This window comes from Trichomycterus rosablanca, chromosome 6, assembly GCF_030014385.1.
Source record: "Trichomycterus rosablanca isolate fTriRos1 chromosome 6, fTriRos1.hap1, whole genome shotgun sequence".
NCBI lineage: Eukaryota > Metazoa > Chordata > Actinopteri > Siluriformes > Trichomycteridae > Trichomycterus > Trichomycterus rosablanca.
Genome location: NC_085993.1, coordinates 8,884,818 through 8,907,259, shown reverse-complemented (window position 1 = coordinate 8,907,259; position 22,442 = coordinate 8,884,818). Strand labels below are relative to the sequence as shown.

The window sequence follows — 22,442 nt, the reverse complement described above, 5'->3', positions numbered from 1 at the left end:
GACAGGCTAAACAAAGACTAAACAGGACTAAACAGACTAAACAGACCAAACAGACCAAACAGACTAAACAGGCTAACGGACAGGCTAAACAGACCGGATGAAACGGCAAGGAGCAAGGAGCAAGGAGCAAGGAGCAAGGAGCAAGGAGCAAGGAGCAAGGAGTCACCAGAGCAAACAGAGTTACAATGAAAATAGTCTCCAACCAGCCTTTCTCTGAGCCTCTCCTAAATAGTAGCAGCTGGGGCTAATTAGCCCCAGCTAACCAATCAGGAGAGGGAGGCTGGAGACAGAGTGTGCTCATGGAGAGGGGGGCGTGGCACCTCAGGAGCACACACAGAGGCTCAAATCGTGTGACAGATGCCCCTCCCAAAGGCACTACACCTGGAGTGCCTAAAAAAACAAAAACAAGGAGGTCCTGGGCCCTGCGGGGTAAATTTGAAGTCATTAAAAATGTCCTCAGGCAGGCGTGATAAAAATGGTGGGACGCAGGCTGCCGACAGAAATCCAGAGGCGCAGTCGGGGAGCGCCGACGAGAGTTCAAAAGCGCCGTCGGGGGGCGCCAATGTGGGAACAGAAGCGCCATCTGGGGGCGTCATCTCGGAAACAGGAGCGCCATCAGGGGGCGCCAACTCCGGAACAGAAGTGCCGTCGGAGGACACCCACTCAGGAACAGAAGTGCCGTCGGAAGACACCAACTCGGGAACAGAAGTGCCGTCGGAAGACACCAACTCGGGAACAGAAGTGCCGTCGGAGGACACCAACTCAGGAACAGAAGTGCCGTCGGAGGACACCAACTCGGGAACAGAAGTGCCGTCGGAGGACACCAACTCGGGAACAGAAGTGCCGTCGGAGGACACCAACTCGGGAACAGAAGTGCCGTCGGAGGACACCAACTCGGGAACAGAAGTGCCGTCGGAGGACACCAACTCGGGAACAGAAGTGCCGTCGGAGGACACCAACTCGGGAACAGAAGTGCCGTCGGAGGACACCAACTCGGGAACAGAAGTGCCGTCGGAGGACACCAACTCGGGAACAGAAGTGCCGTCGGAGGACACCAACTCGGGAACAGAAGTGCCGTCGGAGGACACCAACTCAGGAACAGAAGTGCCGTCGGAGGACACCAACTCAGGAACAGAAGTGCCGTCGGAGGACACCAACTCAGGAACAGAAGTGCCGTCGGAGGACACCAACTCTGGAACAGGAGCGTCGCCGAGGGACGCCCATTCAGGAACAGGAGTGCCATCCGGGGGCACCAACTCGGGAACAGGAGCGGCATCGGGCTGCGCCAACTCGGGAACAGGAGCGCCATCGGGATGCGCCAACTCGGGAACAGGAGCGCCATCGGGATGCGCCAACTCGGGAACAGGAGCGCCATCGGGATGCGCCAACTCGGGAACAGGAGCGCCATCGGGATGCGCCAACTCGGGAACAGGAGCGCCATCGGGATGCGCCAACTCAGGAACAGGAGCGCCATCGGGATGCGCCAACTCAGGAACAGGAGCGCCATCGGGATGCGCCAACTCAGGAACAGGAGCGCCATCGGGCTGCGCCAACTCGGGAACAGAAGCCAGCTGCGTGGAGCCTGGCGAAGAGGTTTCGGGAGTCAGCTGCGGTGAGCCTGGCGAAGAGGCTTCGGGAGTCAGCTGCGGTGAGCCTGGCGAAGAGGCTTCGGGAGTCAGCTGCGGTGAGCCTGGCGAAGAGGCTTCGGGAGTCAGCTGCGGTGAGCCTGGCGAAGAGGCTTCGGGAGTCAGCTGCGGTGAGCCTGGCGAAGAGGCTTCGGGAGTCAGCTGCAATGAGCCTGGCGAAGAGGCTTCGGGAGTCAGCTGCAATGAGCCTGGCGAAGAGGCTTCGGGAGTCAGCTGCGGTGAGCCTGGCGAAGAGGCTTCGGGAGTCAGCTGCGGTGAGCCTGGCGAAGAGGCTTCGGGAGTCAGCTGCGTTGACCCTTGAGAAGAGGCATCCGGAGTCAGCTGCGTGGATCCTTGAGAAGAGGCGTCCGGAGTCAGCTGCGAGGACCCTGGCGAAGAGGCGTCCGGAGTCAGCTGCGAGGACCCTGGCGAAGAGGCGTCCGGAGTCAGCTGCGAGGACCCTGGCCAAGAGGCGTCCGGAGTCAGCTGCGAGGACCCTGGCGAAGAGGCGTCCGGAGTCAGCTGCGAGGACCCTGGCGAAGAGGCGTCCGGAGTCAGCTGCGAAGACCCTGGCGAAGAGGCGTCCGGAGTCAGCTGCGAGGACCCTTGAGAAGCGTCCGATGTCACTTGAGAAAACACTGGAGAAACGTCATTCAGCTGCGAGGACCCTGGAGAGGCGTCCGAAGTCAGCTGCGAAAACACTGGAGAAACGTCATTCAGCTGCGAGGACCCTGGAGAGGCGTCCGAAGTCAGCTGCGAAAACACTAGAGAAACGTCACTCAGCTGTGAGGACCCTGGAGAGGCGTCCGGGGTTAGCTGCGAAAACACTAGAGAAACATCACTCAGCTGTGAGGACCCTGGAGAGGCGTCCGAAGTCACTTGGGAAAACACTGGAGAAATGTCATTCAGCTGTGAGGACCCTGGAGAGGCGTCCGAAACCAGCTGCGAAAACACTAGAGAAACATCACTCAGCTGTGAGGACCCTGGAGAGGCGTCCGAAGTCACTTGGGAGAACACTGGAGAAACGTCATTCAGCTGCGAGGACCCTGGAGAGGCGTCCGAAGTCAGCTGCGAAAACACTGGAGGAACAGCACTCAGCTGTGAGGACCCTGGAGAGGCGTCCGAAGTCACTTGCGAAAACACTGGAGAAACGTCACTGAGCTGCGAGGACCCTGGAGAGGCGTCCGAAGTCAGCTGCAAAAATCCTTGAGAAATTCCTTGAAAGAACAGTGAGGACCCTGGAGAGGCGTCCGAAGTCACTTGCGAAAACACTGGAGAAACAGCACTCAGCTGTGAAAACACTGGAGAGGCATCCGAAATCAGCTGCTTGGACCCTGGATATGCGTCAAAAGTCAGCTGTTTGGACCCTGGAAAGACCGGACTCAGCTGTGAAAACACTGGAGAGGCATCCGAAATCAGCTGCTTGGACCCTGGAGAGGCGTCAAAAGTCAGCTGTTTGGACCCTGGAGAAACTGGACTCAGCTGCGAAAACACTGGAGAGGCATCCGAAATCAGCTGCTTGGACCCTGGATATGCGTCAACAGTCAGCTGTTTGGACCCTGGAGAAACTGGACTCAGCTGCGAAAACACTGGAGAGGCGTCCGAAATCAGCTGCTTGGACCCTGGATATGCGTCAGAAGTCAGCTGTTTGGACCCTGGAGACACTGGAGTCCGGACCACATTAGCAGTGGGCGCTTTGCTGCAGGAAAATTTTGCTCTCATGAGGCCCTTAAACACCTTAACCGAGTTCAGCTCAACTCCCCTGTCAGACCAAAGCTGCTTAGCCCACTCACGAGCAGCACCCCTCAGCCGAGACATCATAAATCGCACCCTGTCGATTTCAGCTGGCTGGGGGTCCAGAAGGTTCTGCAGGTAGAGCTGGCTCTGTAGAAGGAAGCCTTCGACACCTGAGTCGCTTCCATCATATGGAGCTGGCCTACTAAGCGGGAAGGTTTGAGGAAACCTCATGGAGCCGAAGTCCGGAAAAACATGGACAAAAAACATCTCGCTGTGTCCTCTATGGGAGACTATTCTGTAACGGTTATGTGGGCTAGACGGACAGGAGGGGCGGACACACACGCAGAGATGTAATAAACTAAACTATATTTATTAATAAACAAAAGACAAGCACACCAATACAAGATAACACAGAGCTAACACATGGAGGTTAAACAAACAAAAGGCTAATGGACGGGCTAAACCAAGACTAAACAGGCTAACGGACAGGCTAAACCAAGACTAAACAGGCTAAACAAGACTAAACAGGCTAAACAGACTAAACAGGCTAACGGACAGGCTAAACAAAGACTAAACAGGACTAAACAGACTAACAGGGCTAACGGACAGGCTAAACAAAGACTAAACAGGACTAAACAGACTAAACAGACTAAACAGACTAACAGGGCTAACGGACAGGCTAAACAAAGACTAAACAGGACTAAACAGACTAAACAGACCAAACAGACTAAACAGGCTAACGGACAGGCTAAACAGACCGGATGAAACGGCAAGGGGCAAGGAGCAAGGAGCAAGGAGCAAGGAGCAAGGAGCAAGGAGCAAGGAGCAAGGAGCAAGGAGTCACCAGAGCAAACAGAGTTACAATGAAAATAGTCTCCAACCAGCCTTTCTCTGAGCCTCTCCTAAATAGTAGCAGCTGGGGCTAATTAGCCCCAGCTAACCAATCAGGAGAGGGAGGCTGGCTGGAGACAGAGTGTGCTCATGGAGAGGGGGGCGTGGCACCTCAGGAGCACACACAGAGGCTCAAATCGTGTGACACTTGGACCTCTGCACCACCCGAGCGCCTGGTCAGCCCAGGGCTAAACAGAACCACTTCCACCAAAAACATGAAACATTTTTGTGCCTGTTTTATTACACTTATTATATATTACCCAGATATTATACTGGGATTTTTTTTTATAGGTATTGATTGTCACATGGAGCCATTAGAATGGTGAATCATGTGATATAGTCATTGGTTAACTTTAATTGATACATTTGAGCTTGTAAAATGTGTCTCTGAGCCAATAAACCAAACATAAATTCTGTACTACTGTGTGTAAATCCTACTGCTAAACACTCACTATAGTTCTTCCACTCTCGCCATGTAAGAGGGAGGATTTGTTTGGTCAGGTAAAGCCAGATAAGCCTATTGACAAAACGCTGTAAAATCCAAAGTAATTACATGATGCCATCAGCCAGTTAGAAATTTTACAGTGAGTCACCATACCACTTGTTCGATGGGCAGCATGCAGCCATCATACCAACCTGTTACGTAAAAAAAAACATGAACAATTCAAGCTTTTAGCAGGTCTTAATTTAGAAGCCACAGGGTAGAGTACATCACAACATCCGCTGTTCTGTAAAATGATTGGCTGCTTTCCGCCATCTCTCCACAATCTACACGTCTCTAGATGTGAGCAAGAAAGATCGGACCACACAGGCCAGCCTTCGCTCCCCATGTGCATCAATGAGCCTTGGCCGCCCATGACCCTGTGGCCGGTTTACCACTGTTCCTTCCTTGGACCACTTTTGATAGATACTGACCACTGCAGATCGGGAACACCCCACAAGAGCTGCAGTTTTGGAGATGCTCTGACCCAGTCATCTAGCCATCACAATCTGGCTCTTGTCAAACTCGCTCAAATCCTTACGCTTGCCATGGAGGTGGTTTTAATGTTATGGCTGATCAGTGTATATACAAGATAAAACAGATCACATGCTACAGCATTTGTATAAGCACAAATACACACACTAATCACACACATACATACATAAAAAGATACATTTATATAAGCACACATGTACACACAAACATACACACATGTATACATATAAACATATATACACACTAACATATTTGTATAAGCACAAATACACACACTAATCACACACATACATAGTAAAAAGATATATATGTAAACACACAGGCTTCAGTTTTGGAGATGCTCTGACCTAGTTGTCTAGCCATCACAATCTGGCCCTCGTCAAACTCACTCAAATCTTCACGCTTGCCCATTTTTCCTGCTTCTAACATCAACTTTGAGGATATAATGTTCACCTGCTGCCTCTTATATATCCCACCTACTAACAGATGCCATGATAAAGAGATAATCAGTGTTATTTACTTCATCTGTCAGTGGTCATAATGTTATGCCTGGTCGTGTATATATACATATAGACTTTGTAGAACTACAAAGTGCTTCTATATGGTAAGTGGAGCTGATAAAATGGACATAGAGGAGGTGGTTTTAATGTTATGGCTGATCAGTGTATATACAAGATAAAACAGATCACATGCTACAGCGTCCTGCTCTGCTTTTGTTCCTGCAGGTTTTTGGGAGTTCCTCCAGGAAGAGGAAGCTGCCCCCTTACAGGACCTCTGCCCTTCGATCTGATCTACACGGACTACCACGGCTTACAGCAGATGAAGCAGCACATGGGACTTTCATTAAAGAAACACAAGTCAGTAAAATTCTATATTATATTTATAGATACAGTATATATTATATTCTATATTATGTTTCTAATTGGCCAGAAGTATGTGGACACACCTCCTAATTATTGAGTATAAGCCACATTCCTTGCTTATAGTATATAAAAGATGTATACAATTATTTACAGACTTTTATTATGCTTTCAGCTTTGTGGCAACAGTTTGGGGAAGGCCCTTTATTGCTCCACTTTGATTGTGCCCGTTTGCATAAAGCAGAATTACTAAAGACATTATTCATTATTATTCATTGGCTTGCACAAAGCCCTGACCTCAACCCTACTGAACACCATAGGAACAAATCAGAGCATCAACTGCAGGCCAAAATTTTTTGCCTAACTTTACAAATGCTTTAACCTAAAGGACACAAATTCCTGCAGACACATTTTGAAAATGTTGTGGGAAACCTTTCCAGAAGAGTGTAAGCTGTGACATCTGCTAAATGGGGATTGAAATGGGATGTACAGTGTAAGTGTATATAATATATAAACAAAAGTAATGGGACACACCTTCTAATTACTAAATTGTTATAAGAACAAGGTAATAAACAAGCAACAGTTTAGGGAAGGCCCTTTCCTCTTCCTGCATGACTGTGTCCCTGTGCACAAAGCAAGGTCTATAAAGACATAAAGAAAAGCTTGGTGTAAAGAAACTCCAGTGACCTGTACAGAGCCCTGACCTCAGCCCCACTGAACAGCCTTGGAATAAACTGGAACATCACTTCAGACTTTCTCGACCAACCTCAGTGCCCAGCCGTACAAATGCTCCTTTGACTGAATGGGCACAAATTCCCAAAGACATACTCTAAAGTTTTGTAAGAAGCCTTCTCAGAAGAGATCACATAGAGATCACTCTATTCTAATAGAATTTGTTTTTTTAATGGAGTGTTCAACAGGTGTCCAAATACTTTTGGTCATATAGTGTGCATAGATATATACATTAAAACACACATAGAATGTGTTTCAAAAGTCAAGCCTGACATGGGTTTAAACCTCAGTTAAGTTCAGTGTTTATGACTCGTTTATGAAAGCACAGACAAATTAGAACAGAAAGTTTTTGGAGAGCCGTGATTTTTTTTTCTTTTTCTCTTCTACTTTTCTTTCTTTCTTTTTTTTTTTCCTGGCTGATTGCTGCTTATAGACTCGGTCGCTTTTGAGAGCAGCTTCAGTTTCACAATGATTATTCTGAATCACTTTAATTACTGCACTGCTTAATCACACCACCAATTTTACTCATTCACTTTACACACACACACACACACACATACAGACATACTGTACATATAAGATATATACATAGACTCAGACACAGATAGACATGCAGATATAAACACACATACACACACACACACACATGCACACTCACACATTCAAACACACATACACATACTATACATATAAAGCCTGACTGCATGTCTTTGGACTTGTGGGAGGAAATTGAAGCACCCAAAGAAAACGCAGATGGACACATGGAGAACATACAATCTTTATTGAAACACACACACACACATATACAAGTATACACATATATATATACAGTATATATATATTATATATATATATGATTATATATATATAATCAGACACATACATACATACATAGAAAGATACATTTATATTAGCACACAGGTACACACAAACACACACATGTATACATATAAACATATATACACACACACATTTGTATGAACACAAATACACACACTAAGCACATACAGTGTATCACAAAAGTGAGTACACCCCTCACATTTCTGCAAATATTTTATTATATCTTTGCATGGGACAACACTATAGAAATAAAACTTGGATATAACTTAGAGTAGTCAGTGTACAACTTGTATAGCAGTGTAGATTTACTGTCTTCTGAAAATAACTCAACACACAGCCATTAATGTCTAAATGGCTGGCAACATAAGTGAGTGCACCCCACAGTGAACATGTCCAAATTGTGCCCAAAGTGTCAATATTTTGTGTGACCACCATTATTATCCAGCACTGCCTTAACCCTCCTGGGCATGGAATTCACCAGAGCTGCACAGGTTGCTACTGGAATCCTCTTCCACTCCTCCATGATGACATCACGGAGCTGGTGGATGTTAGACACCTTGAACTCCTCCACCTTCCACTTGAGGATGCGCCACAGGTGCTCAATTGGGTTTAGTCCATCACCTTTACCTTCAGCTTCCTCAGCAAGGCAGTTGTCATCTTGGAGGTTGTGTTTGGGGTCGTTATCCTGTTGGAAAACTGCCATGAGGCCCAGTTTTCGAAGGGAGGGGATCATGCTCTGTTTCAGAATGTCACAGTACATGTTGGAATTCATGTTTCCCTCAATGAACCGCAGCTCCCCAGTGCCGGCAACACTCATGCAGCCCAAGACCATGATGCTACCACCACCATGCTTGACTGTAGGCAAGATACAGTTGTCTTGGTACTTCTCACCAGGGCGCCGCCACACATGCTGGACACCATCTGAGTCAAACAAGTTTATCTTGGTCTCGTCAGACCACAGGGCATTCCAGTAATCCATGTTATTGGACTGCTTGTTTTCTGCAAACTGTTTGCTGACTTTCTTGTGCGTCAGCTTCCTTCTGGGATGACGACCATGCAGGCCGAGTTGATGCAGTGTGCGGCGTATGGTCTGAGCACTGACAGGCTGACATCCCACGTCTTCAACCTCTGCAGCAATGCTGGCAGCACTCATGTGTCTATTTTTTAAAGCCAACCTCTGGATATGACGCCGAACACGTGGACTCAACTTCTTTGGTCGACCCTGGCGAAGCCTGTTCCGAGTGGAACCTGTCCTGGAAAACCGCTGTATGACCTTGGCCACCATGCTGTAGCTCAGTTTCAGGGTGTTAGCAATCTTCTTATAGCCCAGGCCATCTTTGTGGAGAGCAACAATTCTATTTCTCACATCCTCAGAGAGTTCTTTGCCATGAGGTGCCATGTTGAATATCCAGTGGCCAGTATGAGAGAATTGTACCCAAAACACCAAATTTAACAGCCCTGCTCCCCATTTACACCTGGGACCTTGACACATGACACCAGGGAGGGACAACGACACATTTGGGCACAATTTGGACATGTTCACTGTGGGGTGTACTCACTTATGTTGCCAGCTATTTAGACATTAATGGCTGTGTGCTGAGTTATTTTCAGAAGACAGTAAATCTACACTGCTATACAAGCTGTACACTGACTACTCTAAGTTATATCCAAGTTTCATGTCTATAGTGTTGTCCCATGAAAAGATATAATGAAATATTTGCAGAAATGTGAGGTGTGTACTCACTTTTGTGATACACTGTACATACACACATACAGTGTATCACAAAAGTGAGTACACCCCTCACATTTCTGCAAATATTTCATTATATCTTTTCATGGGACAACACTATAGACATGAAACTTGGATATAACTTAAGAGTAGTCAGTGTACAACTTGTATAGCAGTGTAGATTTACTGTCTTCTGAAAATAACTCAACACACAGCCATTAATGTCTAAATGGCTGGCAACATAAGTGAGTACACCCCACAGTGAACATGTCCAAATTGTGCCCAAAGTGTCAATATTTTGTGTGACCACCATTATTATCCAGCACTGCCTTAACCCTCCTGGGCATGGAATTCACCAGAGCTGCACAGGTTGCTACTGGAATCCTCTTCCACTCCTCCATAATGACATCACGGAGCTGGTGGATGTTAGACACCTTGAACTCCTCCACCTTCCACTTGAGGATGCGCCACAGGTGCTCAATTGGGTTTAGTCCATCACCTTTACCTTCAGCTTCCTCAGCAAGGCAGTTGTCATCTTGGAGGTTGTGTTTGGGGTCGTTATCCTGTTGGAAAACTGCCATGAGGCCCAGTTTTCGAAGGGAGGGGATCATGCTCTGTTTCAGAATGTCACAGTACATGTTGGAATTCATGTTTCCCTCAGTGAACCGCAGCTCCCCAGTGCCAGCAACACTCATGCAGCCCAAGACCATGATGCTACCACCACCATGCTTGACTGTAGGCAAGATACAGTTGTCTTGGTACTTCTCACCAGGGCGCCGCCACACATGCTGGACACCATCTGAGCCAAACAAGTTTATCTTGGTCTCGTCAGACCACAGGGCATTCCAGTAATCCATGTTGTTGGACTGCTTGTCTTCAGCAAACTGTTTGCGGGCTTTCTTGTACGTCAGCTTCCTTCTGGGATGACGACCATGCAGACCGAGTTGATGCAGTGTGCGGCGTATGGTCTGAGCACTGACAGGCTGACCTCCCACGTGTTCAACCTCTTCAGCAATGCTGGCAGCACTCATGTGTCTATTTTTTAAAGCCAACCTCTGGATATGACACCGAACACGTGGACTCAACTTCTTTGGTCGACCCTGGCGAAGCCTGTTCCGAGTGGAACCTGTCCTGGAAAACCGCTGTATGACCTTGGCCACCATGCTGTAGCTCAGTTTCAGGGTGTTAGCAATCTTCTTATAGCCCAGGCCATCTTTGTGGAGAGCAACAATTCTATTTCTCACATCCTCAGAGAGTTCTTTGCCATGAGTTGCCATGTTGAATATCCAGTGGCCAGTATGAGAAAATTGTACCCAAAACACCAAATTTAACAGCCCTGCTCCCCATTTACACCTGGGTCCTTGACACATGACACCAGGGAGGGACAACGACACATTTGGGCACAATTTGGACATGTTCACTGTGGGGTGTACTCACTTATGTTGCCAGCTATTTAGACATTAATGGCTGTGTGTTGAGTTATTTTCAGAAGACAGTAAATCTACACTGCTATACAAGCTGTACACTGACTACTCTAAGTTATATCCAAGTTTCATGTCTATAGTGTTGTCCCATGAAAAGATATAATGAAATATTTGCAGAAATGTGAGGGGTGTACTCACTTTTGTGATACACTGTACATACATACATACACACACACATACATACATAGAAATATACATTTATATAAGCACACAGGTACACACAAACATACACACATGTATACATATAAACATATATACACACACATTTGTATGAACACAAATACACACACTAAGCACATACATACACACATACATACATACACACACACATACATACATACATAGAAAGATACATTTATATAAGCACACAGGTACACACAAACATACACACATGTATACATATAAACATACAGTATATACACACACACATTTGTATGAACACAAATACACACACTAAGCACATACATACACACATACATACATACATACACACACACATACATACATACATAGAAAGATACATTTATATAAGCACACAGGTACACACAAACATACACACATGTATACATATAAACATATATACACACACATTTGTATGAACACAAATACACACACTAAGCACATACATACACACATACATACATACACACACACATACATACATACATAGAAAGATACATTTATATAAGCACACAGGTACACACAAACATACACACATGTATACATATAAACATACAGTATATACACACACACATTTGTATGAACACAAATACACACACTAAGCACATACATACACACATACATACATACATACACACACACATACATACATACATACATAGAAAGATACATTTATATAAGCACACAGGTACACACAAACATACACACATGTATACATATAAACATATATACACACACATTTGTATGAACACAAATACACACACTAAGCACATACATACACACATACATACATACATACACACACACATACATACATACATAGAAAGATACATTTATATAAGCACACAGGTACACACAAACATACACACATGTATACATATAAACATATATACACACACATTTGTATGAACACAAATACACACACTAAGCACATACATACACACATACATACATACATACACACACACATACATACATACATAGAAAGATACATTTATATAAGCACACAGGTACACACAAACATACACACATGTATACATATAAACATATATACACACACATTTGTATGAACACAAATACACACACTAAGCACATACATACACACATACATACATACACACACACATACATACATACATAGAAAGATACATTTATATAAGCACACAGGTACACACAAACATACACACATGTATACATATAAACATACAGTATATACACACACACATTTGTATGAACACAAATACACACACTAAGCACATACATACACACATACATACATACATACACACACACATACATACATACATAGAAAGATACATTTATATAAGCACACAGGTACACACAAACATACACACATGTATACATATAAACATATATACACACACATTTGTATGAACACAAATACACACACTAAGCACATACATACACACATACATACATACATACACACACACATACATACATACATAGAAAGATACATTTATATAAGCACACAGGTACACACAAACATACACACATGTATACATATAAACATACAGTATATACACACACACATTTGTATGAACACAAATACACACACTAAGCACATACATACACACATACATACATACATACATACATACATACATACATAGAAAGATACATTTATATAAGCACACAGGTACACACAAACATACACATGTATACATATAAACATATATACACACTAACACATTTGTATTAGCACAAATACACACATTAAGCACACACACACATACATACATAGAAAGATACATTTATATAAGCACACAGGTACACACAAATACAATAGATTTATATGTAAACACACACACACACACACACGTTTCATTTGTTGTGAACAGATTCTAATTGTGCTGTCGGGTTTACAGAGTAAATAATGGGATCAAATCTAAGGGTTTCTTTTAAGTTGGTGACAGCCTTCACTTTTTTGAACAGGCTTTCCACAAGATTTTGGAGTGTGCATGTGGGAATTGACACCTACGCAGTCAAAGTAACACTTGTCAGGTCAGGCACTCATGCTCGCAGTTGTTCCAAATAATTTCAGTGGTTTTCAACTGGATTAAGCTCAACTCATACTGGATACTAGAAGAAGAAATAGACTTTCCCAAAGGGTTGCCACATATTCTGAGGCATATAATTTATTTAGCATAATTGACTTTACACATCTGATAGGAATGTGTGTGTTTGAAATATCTGAACACAGTAATTAGGGTGGTGTTTTTAATACGTTGATCCATATAGTGCACATTCTGCGTCAAGAAAATATTTTATGCTGTGTACGCAAGGAGTGCACATGAATTGCTAATGAGGAAGAATCTTGGACACATATCCACATACAGTTGGGTATGTAGTGCATACTGTAATATGCTTCTCCTGTTGATAACATTATGACCACCTTCATAATATTGTGTTGGCCCCCCTTTTGCTGCCCCATACACAACAAACTGTGATGCACTGTGTATTCTGACACCTTTCTATCAGAACCAGCATTAACTTCTTCAGCAGTTTGAGCTACAGTAGCTCGTCTGTTGGATCGGACCACACAGACCAGCATTTGCTCCCCACGTGCATCAGTGAGCCTTGGCCGCCCATGACCCTGTCGCCGGTTTACCATTGTTCCTTCATTGGACCACTTTTGATACTGACCACTGCAGACTGGGAACACCCCACAAGAGCTGCAGTTTTGGAGATGCTCTGACCCAGTCGTCTTGCCATCACAATTTGGCCCTTGTCAAACTCGCTCAAATCACTTGCTGCCTAATATATCCCACCCACTAACAGGTGACGTGATGAAGAGATAATCAGTGTTATTCACTTCACCTGTCAGTGGTGATAATGTAATGCCTAGTCGGTGTATGTAATAGGTCATATAGGATAGTTACAAAGCACACACTTGTTTTGGGCCTGTGGACATATGAAATCTCGTTTGCAGGATATGAGGTGGCTGCATGCCAGTATGCACTTGTTCCTGATCTCTCAGCAGTGCTGTATAAAAGTCAGATGGAGTGCTATCAGCTCTGTCAGAAAGCTCCCCGAGAAATCATTTCTGTTCTTTTGTTTTGATGGCTGGTTGAATCCCTGCGCTGAGATGAAGGTGATTGGAAAGCCTGGCAGTATTGCTGTACGCTCGCCGCTATTGTGTGCTCGCGTCGCCATGCTGACCGAATGAATGAGTGAGTTTACGAGGCACGAATAAAGGTGTGATTGTGTGATCGTCTGAGACCGAGATGCTCGGTGCTAACCTGTAATTCCAGCTTCGGGATGAGTGAGTGTACTCAAGAAATCACAGCTCGGGTTTCTCCACACAAAAGACATGACACAAGTGTGTGTTTTCAAGGTGATAACTGTTTGTTTTTATAGCTTTGGTCATACTGCTTTCAAAAAAACCTTTGTAGTATTTAATCCTCAATGTTGTCTCTGTCCACATGATTACAGCCAAGGCAATCTACAAGAAGATTCTGGTCACCAAAACCAACAAACAATCAAACAAAAAACCTAACATTTCAAATCACAAAAGAAAATGCATCTAGATGAAACACCCGACATCCAGGCCGAGACTTTAGAACATGGTCTGGTATTTTGATTTGCTATTAAAGGAAAAAAGTCTGCTCATACAGTATAAACCCAGTCTAATTTAGTTAATGGCTGCCTGTTAAATTCCACATGACCACAAAGTACAGCTAATGTTTTGCTCCTGTTTGTCTTGCTGATTTCCTAAGACAATAATAATAATAATTATTATTATTGTTGTACATTTATATTTTCTTTTAAAATGTGACCATTTCTCTTTTGTCGTTTTGTTAGGTGCCACATTCGGGTTATAGACACGTTTGGGACAGAGCCGGCGTATAACCATGAGGAGTATGCTACTCTACACGGTTACAGGACCAACTGGGGATACTGGAACCTCAACTCCAGACAATATATGACCATGTTCCGTAAGTAACAGTAGCCAGAGAGAGCAGAGTAGTTACTGTGTTGATTATTAATAACTACACTATACAGCCAAAAGTGTGTGGACACCCTTTCTAATTATTGAGTATATGTGTTTCAGCCTCACACAATGCGGTGTATAACAGGTGTATAACATTAATGAAAACAGTGTACAGCAAGTGGCCAAAACTAAAACATCTTAAACACATACATTCAGTAATTTAAAGGGGCTAAAACTTGATCTGAAGTGTAGCTATAATTTTTTGTCCATATAACAAATCAACTCAATAAAAGGAAGATTTTGATTGTTTGTTTGTGTTCTGCTCTTCTTTTCTGTTTTTCCTTTTTGTAGCTCACACTCCAGACAACTCGTTTATGGGGTTTGTATCAGAAGAGCTAAATGAGACGGAGAAGCGCAGCATTCAGCAGAATAAAGTGAAAACCATGGCGGTTGTGTACGGTAAAGAGGCCAGCATGTGGAAGGTGAGAACCTCACTGCAAAATGCTACAAACAAATCCAGCTTTATTTAATCCTGTTCTATATGTATATCTGTCTGTCTGTCTGTCTGTCTGTCTGTCTATCCATCCATCCATCCATCCATCTGACTGTCTGTCTGTCTATCTTTCTGTCTGTCTGTCTGTTTTTCTATTTATCTGTCTGTCTATCTGTCTGTCTGTCTGTCTGTCTGTCTATTTATCTGACTGTCTATATTTCTATCCGTTTGTTTGTCTGCCTTTCTGTCCAGATAGATAGATAGACAGACAGACATATATACAGACAGAAAGACAGACAGAAAGACAGACAGACAGAATTAATAGTAAATTGCATGTTTAAATCCCTACCCACCCTGATTATTATATGTTATATGGCCAATGATCTGCAAGCACCTGATCATAAGCCTTTTGGACGTCCTATTCCAAAACCACGAGCTTTAACACAGCTATAACCACCTCTGCTCTTCTGGAAAAGCTTTTACATGATTTTGGAATGTATGTTGGAATTTGTGCTCATTTACTCTGAAGAGCATTTGAGTGATATATTAGACGAGAAAACCTGGCTTGCAATCAACGTTCCAAATCATTCCAAATATGTTCAGTATAGTTGAGGTCAATGCTCTGTACAGATAACTGCATCTCCTGCACATCTAACTGGTCAAATCATGTCCTTTTCCAAACTGTGCCCAGAAAGTTGGAAGCATGACGTTATTTTGTATTAGATTTGATTTGTTACACCTGATAGAAAGTGTGTGGCTGAAACATTTGAATGCAGTAATACTTTGTCCATATAGTGTACCATGTGACAGGAGACCAAGCTAATAGTTGTGATATGGTATTGGTCCAGTTTAAAAGCAGTAAACAACACAGCCACCTTTCATTAGACTTCTGTTAGAGCTTTAATAATCTGTCTGCTACATAATTTCATTTGTTCACGAAGATAAAAATAAATCCTCATTCTAGTTCAGACTGATGTTTGATTTGAAGAAACACATCTTGTTATGACAAAAACTTGCAAAGCCTCTACCTGACTGTTCAAGCCGCCAAACTCTCTGAGCAAACTCATTATTTGGTGGAAACGAGTTGGCATGAGTCTCGCTTATTATTGTCAAGCAGATTGATGGTTCTGTTTCTCAGGTGCTGTTTAATTGTTTGCAGCTTTAAACATTGAGAAAAATGAAGGTTGTCTAAGCTGAATTCTTTTTTTCTTTTCCTTTCTTGTCCTCCCTCCTCATGCCGACTTCATTACAGCTTCAGGTAAGTGCCAATCTACACGTTTGATATTTTATTATTGGTGTCATTTCAGCCTTTTCTCAACATTGGCAGTGATTGCAGTCGGCTAGTGTGCTGTATTACTTAATTCCACTTACTTCTTCAAGCCATTTTCATTAGCGTACACAAATGCTGCCACACAAGCAGGCATATTTTGGAAGCAGAGCATTTAAACAAGGTTCAAAAACCCTTTATCTCAGGTCTGTGTGGCTAAAAATGATAACTCAGTCTCTGATTTATTAAGATTTTAAAGAAACAGCTGTAATGTCTGTGTGCTGTCGAATTCATTTAATCAGTTATAATTCAAACAGATCTATTAGGCCATCCGTAAGAGAAAGAGATCATTTGAGAAGGGACTACCGGTTGGGAATCTACCTTCTTACATAGGATGCATAGAAAGGCTTTGTCATATATACACATACAGACGGACAGTACAACAGAATTATTTTATTCGCGTATCCCAGCTTGTTTTGGAAGCTGGGGTCAGAGCACAGTGTAAACCATCGTACGGCACCCCTGGAGCAGAGAGGGTTAAGGGCCTTGCTCAAGGTCCCAACAGTGGCTGCATGGCAGAGCTGGTATTCGAACTCTCAACCTTTGAGTTGATAGGCCAAAGCTTCACCCACTAGGCTACTACTGTCTCGTGACATCTTGCCATTGCAACAGCGACTCCTACTGTTTAATGAGGCACCAAAACAAGTTTCACAGAGGTACAGAAATCATATCAAGAGAGAGAGAGAGAGAGAGAGAGAGAGAGAGAGAGGCTTTATTGTCATTTCAGCTATCTACAAGTACATATTGAAATGAAACGTTCCTCCAGGACCAGGGATGTGCTGTGTTGGACTACAGCGCTACTCAGCCATCATGGGGGTGGTGCATATAACAATTTTTTTTTTTTTTTTGGAAAAAGCTGGGATGCTTGAAAAAAAAAAAAAAAAAGATTTTTTAGAAACATCAAATGTTAGCTGATGAAATGAAATGATAAAATCAGGGGTCTTTAAATTTGGCTCTCAAATTAAAACCTGGTCCAGAATATTTACAAATAATTACCTCAGGCTGAAATTTCCTCTCACAGAAAAAATGTATTTTTTTATCATCATCATCATCTGTTCCGCCTATCCATTCAGGGTCGCGGTGGCAACAGTGCAAGCAAAGAGTCCTACCAGCTTCTCTGGTGGGTAATCCCTCCAGCGGGTCCTGGGTCGGCCCCGGGGCCTCCTCCCAGTCAGCCTTGCCTGGTATACCTCCAAAGGGAGGCGTCCAGGAGGCATCCTTATCAGATGTCCGAACCACCTCAACTGGCTCCTCTCCACACGAAGGAGCAGCGGTTCTACTCCGAGCTCCTCCCTTATTGCTGAGCTCCTCATGCCCAGCAACCAACCGGAGAAAGCTCATTTCGGCCGCTTGTATCCGCGACCTCGTTCTTTTGATCGTTACCCAAAGCTCCTGACCATAGGTGAGGATAGGGACATAGATCGACCGGTAAATTGAGAGCGGCAAAGCAAAGTATTTTTTTATTAAAACACTAATTTAGAATGTTGATATCCCCAGTCATAACACCTCAAAAATAGACAAACACAGCACATTACACCGATCAGGCATAACATTATGATCACCTTCCTAATATTGTGTTGATCCCTCCTTTTACTGCCCCATACGCAACAAACTGTGATGCACTGTGTATTCTGACACCTTTCTATCAGAACCAGCATTAACTTCTTCAGCAATTTGAGCTACAGTAGCTCGTCTGTTGGATCGGACCACACGGGCCAGCGTTCACTCCCCACGTGTATCAATGAGCCTTGACCACCCATGACCCTGTCGCTGGTTTACCACAGTTCCTTCCTTGGACCACTTTTGATAGATACTGACCACTGCAGACTGGGAACACCCCACAAGAGCTGCAGTTTTGGAGATGCGCTGACCCAGTCGTCTAGCCATCACAATCTGGCCCTTGTCAAACTCGCTCAAATCCTTACGCTCGCCCATTTTTCCTGCTTCTAACACATCAACTTTGAGGATAAAATGTTCACTTGCTGCCTAATATATCCCACCTACTAATATGTGCCGTGATTTAGAGATGATCAGTGTTATTCACTTCACCTGTCAGTGGTCCGAAACGTTATACTTCGAACTGTATTTTCAACTGTATACTTGAAACTGCATCTTCCTGCACATTTATTCATTTGAAACTGTCTATCTGTCTGTCTATCTATCTAAATAATAAGCAGTAGACAATTTTTGTTCTCCTTTGTGAGACCCTGTCTACTACTTACTGTGTGTAACGAGCTTAATAGTAGCACTTTTATATCAAACAGTCCGATTTAAAGGCTTCCACTTCATTTATTTAAGTGATTTCAATATTCCATAATCCTATATCTGTTTGGTCTGTAACACAGCCAATGACACATTCACAGTTGCTCCTTAATTCCAGATCTGGGACAATTTAAACCACAGTATGTTCAGGCAAGTGTAAAAACAGTTTTCAAGCACAGGTGCAGTCCTTAAAAACAGTCTTTAGAGCCTCTGAAATTGGTGGTCTTGGGTTAGATTCAAGTATACAGCAGGGCATTGTGATTATCCTTACTGACCAGTTATTGTTTTGTAACGTGACTTTAATCCCCAATATCAAACCACCCAAAGGAAAGTTTGCTATGAAAGAAAGAACTTTGAGAGGTTCCCATGTCTAATAAGCTTTCATTTTATTATAAAGGATTTTCCAGAGGCAGAAAGTACACTATATGGACAAAAGTATTGGGCCACTTGGTCATGAACTTCTCCCTCTTTCCCTAGTAATGGTAAAATCCACTTTTCTGGAAATCCAGTTTACAAGACTGTGGGAATTTGTGCCCATTCAGTCAATAGACTCAGTGAGGTCAGACTGTGTAAGAGAAGGCCTGACTTGCAATCCAAGTTTAATTCAACCTAAAAGTGTTTAGTCAGGTTGAGATCGGGCTCTGTGTAGGAAACTGGAGCTCCTTTGCACCTACCTAGTCGAACCAAGTCTTTATAGACCTTGCTTTGTGCTCAGGGATGTAATCAGAGAGTACATTTTCCAAAATGTTGCCACAAAGGTAAAAACATATACAGTGTATCACAAAAGTGAGTACACCCCTCACATTTCTGCAGATATTTAAGTATATCTATTCATGGGACAACACTGACAAAATGACACTTTGACACAATGAAAAGTAGTCTGTGTGCAGCTTATATAACAGTGTAAATTTATTCATCCCTCAAAATAACTCAATATACAGCCATTAATGTCTAAACCACCGGCAACAAAAGTGAGTACACCCCTAAGAGACTACACCCCTAAATGTCCAAATTGAGCACTGCTTGTCATTTTCCCTCCAAAATGTCATGTGATTTGTTAGTGTTACTAGGTCTCAGGTGTGCATAGGAAGCAGGTGTGTTCAATTTAGTAGTACAGCTCTCACACTCTCTCATACTGGTCACTGAAAGTTCCAACATGGCACCTCATGGCAAAGAACTCTCTGAGGATCTTAAAAGACGAATTGTTGCGCTACATGAAGATGGCCAAGGCTACAAGAAGATTGCCAACACCCTGAAACTGAGCTGCAGCACAGTGGCCAAGATCATCCAGCTGTTTTCAAAGAGCAGGGTCCACTCAGAACAGACCTCGCGTTGGTCGTCCAAAGAAGCTGAGTGCACGTGCTCAGCGTCACATCCAACTGCTGTCTTTGAAAGATAGGCGCAGGAGTGCTGTCAGCATTGCTGCAGAGATTGAAAAGGTGGGGGGTCAGCCTGTCAGTGCTCAGACCATACGCAGCACACTACATCAAATTGGTCAGCATGGCTGTCACCCCAGAAGGAAGCCTCTTCTGAAGTCTCTACACAAGAAAGCCCACAAACAGTTTGCTGAAGACATGTCAACAAAGGACATGGATTACTGGAACCATGTTCTATGGTCTGATGAGACCAAGATTAATTTGTTTGGTTCAGATGGTCTCAAGCATGTGTGGCGGCAATCAGGTGAGGAGTACAAAGATAAGTGTGTCATGCCTACAGTCAAGCATGGTGGTGGGAATGCCATGGTCTGGGGCTGCATGAGTGCAGCAGGTGTTGGGGAGTTACATTTCATTGAGGGACACATGAACTCCAATATGTACTGTGAAATACTGAAGCAGAGCATGATCCCCTCCCTCCGGAAACTGGGTCGCAGGGCAGTGTTCCAGCATGATAATGACCCCAAACACACCTCTAAGACGACCACTGCTTTATTGAAGAGGCTGAGGGTAAAGGTGATGGACTGGCCAAGCATGTCTCCAGACCTAAACCCAATAGAACATCTTTGGGGCATCCTCAAGCGGAAGGTGGAGGAGCGCAAAGTCTCGAATATCCGCCAGCTCCGTGATGTCGTCATGGAGGAGTGGAAAAGCATTCCAGTGGCAACCTGTGAAGCTCTGGTAAACTCCATGCCCAGGAGAGTTAAGGCAGTTCTGGGAAATAATGGTGGCCACACAAAATATTGACACTTCAGGAAGTTTCACTAAGGGGTGTACTCACTTTTGTTGCCGGTGGTTTAGACATTAATGGCTGTATATTGAGTTATTTTGAGGGATGAATAAATTTACACTGTTATATAAGCTGCACACAGACTACTTTTCATTGTGTCAAAGTGTCATTTTGTCAGTGTTGTCCCATGAAAAGATATACTTAAATATCTGCAGAAATGTGAGGGGTGTACTCACTTTTGTGATACACTGTAATTTACCTTATATCATCTGCATACACCTGTTAGCAATGGATGTGGCAGAAACTAGGGTTAAATTCAATGATTCAGATGGATGTCCAGATACTTTTGGCCATATACTGTACATATGACATATCTGTAAATCGTTAAGAACACAGATCTTGTTATTTTAAAAGTACATTAGTATAAAAAAATACAAAAGTATATTTATAATATAACAGTATATCTATACTGATCAGCCATAACATTAAAACCACCTCTTTGTTTCTACACTCACTGTCCATTTTATTACCTCCACTTACCATATAGAAGCACTTTGTAGTTCTACAATTACTGACTGTAGTCCATCTATTTCCCTACATACCTTATTAGCCTGCTTTCACCTGCTGTTCTTCAACGGTCAGGACCCCCACATGACCACCACAGAGCAGGTATTATTTAGGTGGTGGATCATTCTCGGCACTGCAGTGACACTGACATGGTGGTGGTGTGTTAGTGTGTGTTGTGCTGGTATGAGTGCATCAGGCACAGCAGCGCTGCTGGAGTTTTTAAATACCGTGTCCACTCACTGGCCACTCTATTAGACACTCCTACCTAGTTGGTCCACTTTGTAGATGTAAAGTCAGAGACGATCGCTCATATATTGCTGCTGTTTGAGTTGATCATCTTCTGGACCTTCATCAGTGGTCACAGGACGCTGCACATGGGGCACTGTTGGCTGGATATTTTTGGTTGGTGGACTATTCTCAGTCCAGCAGTGACAGTGAGGTGTTTAAAAACTCCATCAGCATTGCTGCTGTGTCTTATCCACTCATACCAGCACAACACACACTAACACACCACCACCATGTCAGTGTCACTTCAGTGATGAGAATGATTCACCACCTAAATAATACCTACACTGTAGTGGTCCTGGGAGAGTCCTGACCATTGAAGAATAGCATGAAAAG

At 43.6% G+C, this 22,442-nt stretch overlaps 1 protein-coding gene across 1 annotated transcript in view; it reads left to right on the top strand.

The window, feature by feature from the left end:
- The window catches only part of LOC134316862 (alpha-1,6-mannosylglycoprotein 6-beta-N-acetylglucosaminyltransferase B-like), a 162,996-nt gene that overhangs the window by 119,605 nt on the left and 20,949 nt on the right, over positions 1–22,442 (top strand). The window contains exons 9-11 of the mRNA XM_062997371.1: positions 5,955–6,086; positions 14,880–15,013; positions 15,361–15,512. Coding sequence (XP_062853441.1) covers positions 5,955–6,086; positions 14,880–15,013; positions 15,361–15,512 — 418 coding nt within the window. The remainder of the gene's footprint in view (positions 1–5,954; positions 6,087–14,879; positions 15,014–15,360; positions 15,513–22,442) is intronic.